The 8,346-nt window shown below is 38.3% G+C and overlaps 1 protein-coding gene across 1 annotated transcript in view; it reads left to right on the top strand.

Annotated features, from left to right (window-relative positions):
* The window catches only part of TMEM211 (transmembrane protein 211), a 50,026-nt gene extending 44,771 nt beyond the window's left edge, over nt 1–5,255 (top strand). Inside the window, exon 2 of the mRNA XM_010154911.1 lies at nt 4,943–5,255. Within this exon, the coding sequence (XP_010153213.1) occupies nt 4,943–5,169 (227 nt within the window). The 3' untranslated portion in view covers nt 5,170–5,255. The remainder of the gene's footprint in view (nt 1–4,942) is intronic.
* Nucleotides 5,256–8,346: the final 3,091 nt, after the last annotated feature.

Genomic DNA, 8,346 nt, shown 5'->3' on the forward strand with positions numbered 1-8,346 from the left:
AAAGCCTAAGAGGAGCTAATAAAAATATTAGAATTAATTACATGTATAAGCCTGAGAGGAAATGTGTTATTGAAAGTCAACTGATGGTGCATAAGAAGAACTGCCGGTTTTAAGAAGGGAGCTAATGGATTATATGTGATAGGAAACTTCTTGATGAGTGAAAACAGATTAAACTCTGTGAATAAAAATGTTCCAAGAAACTGTGATAATCTGTAATAGGGTTGGAATAATACTCATGCTGGCCTACAGTTCAGCCCTAATTCTTATGATTGTCTGATATGTCCACAATCTTGCAATTAATCCATCATTGTCACAAGTGTCAGGAATATAACATACTCCTAAAATAAGCAAATTAAACTTCTAAGACAAACTCATCTTCTTACGGCAGGTAATTTTGGGAAGATAATTCATGCACAGAGCATATTTTACTGCGGGTGATCAGCACTACTACTACAACTCATCTAAACCTATTACCACAATAAAATAAAATAGCTTTTTCTGATCTCTCTAGTATTTGTGTTCCACCTCTGGATTTCCAGCCATTTCAACATTAGTGTGGAAGGATACACATAAGCTTAGCCAAGTTTTCACACTGCTGCTTCACAACACAGAGAACTATTCAATTACTGTGTTTCTCGTTGAAAACTCCATCAGTCTTGCCGAAAGAAGTGGAAATGGAAATAATAGCCATTTTTTGTGCATGGTATTTAAGAGAGTTGTACACTGGTGCCCTCTATACACACTCTAGAGAACTGCATTACTTTGGTTTGGTTTACAATAAACTAGAAAATGGTTTGTGATAGATTTAAATAATTAAACAGTACTTCAAGAGCTTAATGAAATTAATAAACCATTGCAATGACAAAGAGTTATAGTTTGTGAGATTTTAAAATTGCAGAAAATGCTATTTTCCCTGAGTAGAAGCATCATTGATTCAGTATTATTACCACCAACAATTCACAGCCTTTTCTACAAATGTCCTATTTTCCCTAAAAAGAAGTGCCCTCCTTTCTAATAATATCTTCTTAATGAAAGTTATTTTATTTAGAAATTGACAAATTCAGGAATCTACTTTTTTAAAAAATTAGGTAAACCATATTTTTTAAGCCTTGGACCTGCATAGGGAGCAGGAGCACAATCCTGCCTTGGCTGCCAAACCCTTCAGAGGAGAAACTGCCATTACCAATTGGCTGTAGGACACCAGTGAAGTAAAGAGGATGTGAGAGGATGAGGGTGGGACTGTAACTGTTTGGGAGGGCAGAAGATTATACAGTAGAAATAAAAAAGTGACTTACAGTTTAACCAATGCGCGTGGAGTTGACTTTAAACCGCCTTGCTCTCAGCAGTGGCTGTGACTTACTGGCCAGGGGACGAGGACCTAGCAAAATCAAACACTGTGTGTCAGATATTAAAACAAAAAAGTGCATGTTTTTAAAAAAACTCCATAGCTGATGGGAGGTGAATCAACCAATCAGTCAAGCCATGTTTAAAAAAGAACTCCAGCTCTCCATTTCACCAGCAAGTCCCCTCTACGCTCCATATGCTTCACACTATAGCACAGACCCAAATATGTTGTCTAGCTGCCTCATCTTCTTGTATGACAGCAGGATTACACTACACATCATGGCAAGATGCACTCACTGCTGTATTCTGACACCTTTTAAAGTGATGTTTGTTGTTGGAAAATCGTGCAGAGGCATAAGTGTTAGATGAGGAGCCTAAATGGAGCCCCACTGTTTCTTTGTGTGCTCCCCCAGCTAACTGCACTGCTGACAGACAGCACTATTAAGCAGTCATTAGCACCACGTCTGAAAGCTTGGCTTCGGCTGATTATAACAGGCTATTCAATATTTTGAGCCTTTGTAAGAAAGAGGGCGCCTAAATGAGAATAACGAGGTCATTCTATGACATGCCTGAGGATATGAAACCATGGGTAACTTTTTAGCCTGTTTGATATGTGAACACATTACATTTGACTGTGACAGATTATTTCTAGCCTTCAAAACCACAAAGCGTCTTCCATGAAATCCCACCGTACAACATCAGCACCAAGCGGTAATCAAAACACTGCTGTCACTGTAAAGCACAGCCTTCAAAATAATTCTGTGTAACCCAATTGAAAACACGTATGGGCAGCTATGTAAAGTAGATAGAGCAAGGGGCTGAGATAGCGTCAGAAAGCAGCAGATTTTAACAGTCAGCAAAGTTGAAAAGGATTTTATGATAAAAAGATTGTTTCCAATTCTGCTTACTGTTTTCTTCTGCTGATCGAGATGTGTGGACTGTTTTGGCTTCAAAAAGATGAACAAACTGAAATTTTAATTTTAGACATGCTTCTTGCTTAAAGCAGTTGCTGTTTCCCCTAAAATTGTCTCGCTTCCCTTTACATAAGGTTTTGCACCACAGGGCTATTTCAAGATTCTTCCAGCAGCCGAGCAGCCTGGGTTGTGAGTGGGGCTATGCTGTGTACCCCTTCCCATCACAGCTTCTTAGGCAGCACGTTGTTCCACTTCCTTGGCTGTGTTAGCCACGAGCGAATGCTACAACCTACACAGGCCTATGGATTAACGTGGTTTAGTTTGTTGCTTGGTGGTTTGACACTCTCAAACTTGACAACAGCAGGAGGAAAATTGTCCCTTTTTTCTGGTTGTTCTCCAAGGTTGCTTCCTCTGTTTCTGCGCTCGGAGAATTTTCCTGGGTGTCCAAGAGCGTCACACAACTTTCAGGCTACTGAACAAACTGAGTGTGCTGGCCCCTAGCTCTTCTGTTGGGAAAGCTCAGTGACCTTTGCTGGTCAAGTTTTTTGCGTGTGTGCCTAGTTCAGCTTCATGTTTACTGTATTTTCATTTTGTATTGTTGTTACTGGTGTCACACGTGTGTGGTTGAGGGCGATCTGCATAATACAACGTACTTCTTTGTATTCAGCTGCTGGATGCTTGTTTAATGGCAGAGCCGAAACGCACACACACAACAGCTAAGAGCTCGGTGCTGAGCTTTGTGAGCTCCCCGGGCACCTGCAGCAGGGGCAGCTGGTTGAATCCAGGGAGCGTGAGATGGGCTCCAGACGGTGCCTGCGCCCGGGATTAAACTGGCTCCTGCAGCATCACCTTCACACACCTTGAGCCTGGGAAGAGGCGAAGGCCAGTGTCCTGTGCTTGGGAACCACTGAAAACTTACTCTTAAAGGCGTAAAGGAAGGGAGCGTGGGGGTGGGAGCCAGTGCAGGGAACAGCACCTTGCTCTGAGAGCTCCACTTAAGGGCAGGGAGTTTCTCTTTGTACCCGAGGAAAAAAGAGACTGGCAAGTTTGTTTCCATCCCAGTATCTCCTTTTCATTTCCATTTTCTTGGTCATACTCTTTTTTACAAGCTCTTAACTCAGTGGTTCCATTTAGACTAGAAGGAAAGGTTTAATTCAAATTATTCAGGGACTTCACAGGTTGTGTTAAACTTTTTGACTGCATCTGGCCCTCAAGGGTGTTAAAGTTTGGGGTTTTTTTAAATTAAAGAAAGGTTAATGAGTGGTTGACTTTCTTTAGTGGATACTCTTAAGATGAAGCCTCTCCAGTACTATAATTGCAGTAATATGGACATGCCCTCCCAGAAAGGCAATTACAAATACAGAGGATAGCACATAATGTTTGTTTTATAATCATAATGTTTCATTAGATCTTTGCAGGTTATGAATTATCTACCAGGTCGAACATAACAGTTAATTCTGATTACCACTGTCCTTGAATCACTAACACCCACCCTGAATTTGAACAAAACACTGTCTTGGAAGAATGGAAAGGTAGGAAAAGGGACTGCGTTGTGGTATCTTTTTGGTACTTAAAATGAAGCCTTTTAAAATAGATTTTAAATAGACTATGGATTTTTATACCAGGGTGGCATAACCCTTTGGATGGGCCTAGCTCAGCCCCTCTTGACTTCAAGGTGGGCAGAAACCAGCCCTGAGAACTGTGCCTGGAGTATTGCGACACCTTGTTATCACAGCCGTGACTTATACCTTGCACAGTCGTATTTTCAAAGCTGGAAAAGTGGCTCTGCTTTTCATTAAATTAATTGAATAAGCCACAATATTTAAATATAACATGTATTCATTAAAAATGGTAAAATCTGTGATGTTCTATTATAAGCTGTCAGATAGCACAGACAAGTCTGGCTTTCCAACATCAAGAGATGGCTCTGGCTTTGCTTGTATTTCAGACATCTCTCTTCAAGACGCATGGGTTTAATCCAGCTGCTGCGCTTGGCTAGGGGGGGTAAAGGACGACTCACCGCAAGAGATTTCCTGCTACTTTAACCCTGTGCCTTTACTTACTGGACCTCTAGATTTCTACAGCATGTCTAAAAGCCACACAAAAAGACAACAGGTTGTGTTGTTTTTCACCTCACAATCTCTGGGTCAAATGCAGGACTGTGTAAACAAACCGAGTTTGTAGTACTAAGAATAATGCGAAGGCGCTAACACTATCAGAACCCAGTTCGCGCAATCTGAAACACTACATTTGAACCCTTTCATCTAAAGTTTTTATTTGGCAGAACAAAGCAGTTGTTTGCCTCAAGTACAAAAATGCTACTGAGGAGAAAATCAAGCTGGTTTGGAATCTGTGAAGTTAGGACTTCTCCTCTGGATTCCACTCTGTCTGAATCATCTTACTTTTTAAATGGGTACATAGCTTGGCTTACGACGTTTTTGTTACGCAGTGGGCAAGAGTTCGCATTTCAAAAATCCCAGCACCAGCTTGCTCCCATGTTCTGACACTGCTGTCCATAAGAGGTAATTATGAAAACAAAGATAACCTGACAATCGTCACTTTTAAGCTGTGACCTTTTCCACTCATGTTAACAGAACATATATTTGCCATTCTAGAACAAAGATCTTTTTTTCCAATGGAATGAGGTGTTCGATAATAATTGCTGTTTCTTTTCTCCTCTCTAGTGTTCATAATGGCTTCTGGGCTTTTGGTTTACCCTTTTGGTTTCAACTCTGCTACTGTGAAGAGATTCTGTGAGAACTCCGACATCTACTATGCAGGAGACTGCCAGATTGGCTGGGGGTATATGCTGGCAATTGTTGGGGTCATGTTGTCTGTCTTTTTACCATTCTTTGCAAAATATGCACCAAAAGAGCACATATCTCCAACTCCAATACCTACTATTTTATAGTATTTTATTACTGTTTAAGAACAGAACATTCCTGTCTACAGGCAATGGGCAGAAATTATTAGAGCACTTCCATTTAGCTGTATTGCTAAAGAGAGAGAAGGAGATGGGGAAGAGAAGGTCAGACTCACAAAGACCAAAAGTGCATTGATAGTCTTCCGTAAGTATGAGCAGCGACACTCTGGAATTGAAATAAGATTAATCAGCAGCCTTTCTTCTGCTCTAAATGTATAGTGGCATAATGCCTTAGACAAAAAAAAAAAATCTGTTTATCCTCAAAACATCTGTCTACCTCCCGGTTTCTTTTGTCTCAAAATTGTAACTCTTTTAAAAGCTTCAATTCACTTTTTATACATTATTAAAACTCAAAACTTTTATGAACCCAATAATTTTAAAATTGATAATGATATTTTGTCACAATTATTTTGATTAAGTACCTACTAGTAGCCATGGCCTAAAATTAAGCTTGATATCTAAAAAGAATTGTATACAAGAAAAAGGTTTCTTCCTAATCTAGATGTATTCATAGCACCTGCGTATTTTACTTTGTCAGCACACTTTTTAATATTGACCTAATCTTCAGGATTTACACTCATCTTCATGAAGACTTGCCTAAAATTTAATTACTTTTTTTCAAAGAGAGAGATCTAACTACTTCCAAAGGCTTCATGTTGATTTAATAGTTAAACAGCAGGGAAAAAAAAAAAAAAGAATTTGGGTTTGGTATTTCTTAAATTATAATTTTAGGTGGACATTTAAGAAATTATTTGAACTATTACCACCTTAGGTTTTGGGGTTTGCTGTTTGTTTTTTTAAGGCTGAAAAGACAAATCCCTGTTTACAAAACTGTATGTGCCCGATGGCCCTTGTGTGCAGTGATAATCCAAGCCAGAATGAACCAGGTTCTAGTACTTCCATAAGAGCCCATTATTGTAAAAAAAAAGGGGGAAAAAACAAGTGAAGTGAAATGCTACTGGAGATGACTAATAAGAACCTGATGCTGTGTCAGAACCAGCAAATGGCCGTATTTCATGGCTTTGTATGTGAAATTTGTGAAGTCTGATTTCCACAATAGCACTGAATTCATTACTATCAGGCATTGAAATAAGTGCACTCGATTGCCTTAAGCAAAAGAAACATTGGGCTCTAATCCCACCCCACTGTTATGTCTTTCATTTAAAATAAAGATTGAACTCTAATTCTATTCTCATCTTTTATTTTCTATTATTTATTAAGAAAGAAATAATCGCATAGATGATATTTAATTCAGAGCTGTACTTTTTAGTTTTGTATTTCGGCACAAACCAAGTGATCAAATTTATTGTTCTTCACTTTGATGAGTCCAGCTGATTGCCGAATTATTTGTTTTAATGGAAGATGAAGGGACAGACAGAGACACGTTGAGGATGTATTAGAAATGCAAACAGATAGAACAATCACTGTGTTATTGTAATAAATGTCAACGACTTCTGCAGTCTTGTTTACATTCCTCACCCTTCTAAACTTCAATGGAACACTGCATTGTTTTCCAAAATAATTGCCTGTTGTTACATTTTCATGCACTCGAAAAGCAAATTATGCACATAAATTTAGCAACTTCCATTACTAATCATTGAAAATACAGATTTCAAAGAACACTGGGAAAGAGACAGAGCGCGTCTGCCATGCGGGTTTGCTCTCAGCAACTAAAGAATTAAATCTTCCAAATATTTAACAAAATAGGTTGAAGGAATGCCTCTCAAGTAAGAAGAATAAATTTCAGTCACTTCCGTGTAGTAATATACTTTTCAGTAATGTCTTACACTTTTTTTAACGAATGGCTGAAATTGATAGTTTTCATATAAGAGTCAGAAAAGTGAGGAATAACAAACAACATGCAAAAAGAAAATCGTCACCGCGAAGTAGAGAGACAGAGATGCAGGCTTTTCTTTCCTAACCAACCTGTGCCTTTACACTAGAACCATTATACAAGACAGGATCAATATGGTTTAAAGAAACAACCAACAACCGAAAAATGTTGAGTAATGTGTATAAGCTGTATTACGTAGGGTTTTTCTGTTCTGTGTAATGTTTACGACCGTTCACTCAATGTTTCACTAGAAAAAGTGATTTGTTAGTGTAAAGTAGAACACTTTTTTTTGCAAAGATCTAAACACTTACTGAAAATAAGATTATTTTAGATTTTTATTAACAGCCATAACACACCTACTAGACACAAATGACCTCTTCCTGTCACTACTTATTAACGTATCTTTCACACGTGCAGAACTGGAACCATCAATCGTTTGGCTGAAATCAGCAGGAGCACAGCATCTGGGTGACGCTGATGACATGCACAAATGCTTGCAGGTCTGGTCCCAGAGTTCAAGCTTCCTTTGTAGTTTGAAATTTCTGTCACAATGGAGTCTTACAATTTACAACACCACTGTACCAGACCCTTTACTTCTTAAAACTCAACTTCTAACTTCAACTTTGTGAACACTGTCAAGCTATACATCCTGCAATATTCTGCACCTTTTATGAGTTAAGGTAATACTTCCATTTGGAACTTACTTTAATATTTTATAATATATAAAGGAAATCAAATATATCTATAGGACCTCTACAGCTGGACAGACAAACCTCTACTTGAAACATCCATGCTCAGAACCAGCTTCAGACAGAAGGTAGAGATGATAATGCAAGTGACTCTTGCAGTTAGTAAAGCATATACTTTAGAGCCTCAACTAGAACAGTAAGGGGGTGTTGCTAACAATACATGTGCTAACACTGACAGATCACTTTTTTAAATAGTCTGTCTGCGTGTTATACTGTGTAAAAGCGTTTTCCTGTTACAGGTCAAAGGGTTTACTGGACCAGGTTCAAGTTTTATTCTAAATATATAATTTTTTAAGTGTAACTAAAAGCTGTATTTTCCATTAATGTGTTTCTGCATTGATTAGCTGGCTCCTTTTTAGAATATTAACTGTTTTCTGTATTTGACTTGTTGGATACAATTATTTTAAATGTGAAATTTCCAATTGCCAACACTGTATAATAAAATAAAATTTAAAAAAACAACAACCACCCACTGTTCACTATTTTTTGATAACTCTTTTGTTTTACAATTCCCAACAGATCTGGTACAAAGCTATTGAAGTAGGGGAACTAGGTAAGGGGAAAAGGAAATAGAAACAGCAG

Source organism: Eurypyga helias, unplaced genomic scaffold (assembly GCF_000690775.1).
Source record: "Eurypyga helias isolate BGI_N326 unplaced genomic scaffold, ASM69077v1 scaffold20757, whole genome shotgun sequence".
Taxonomy (NCBI): domain Eukaryota; kingdom Metazoa; phylum Chordata; class Aves; order Eurypygiformes; family Eurypygidae; genus Eurypyga; species Eurypyga helias.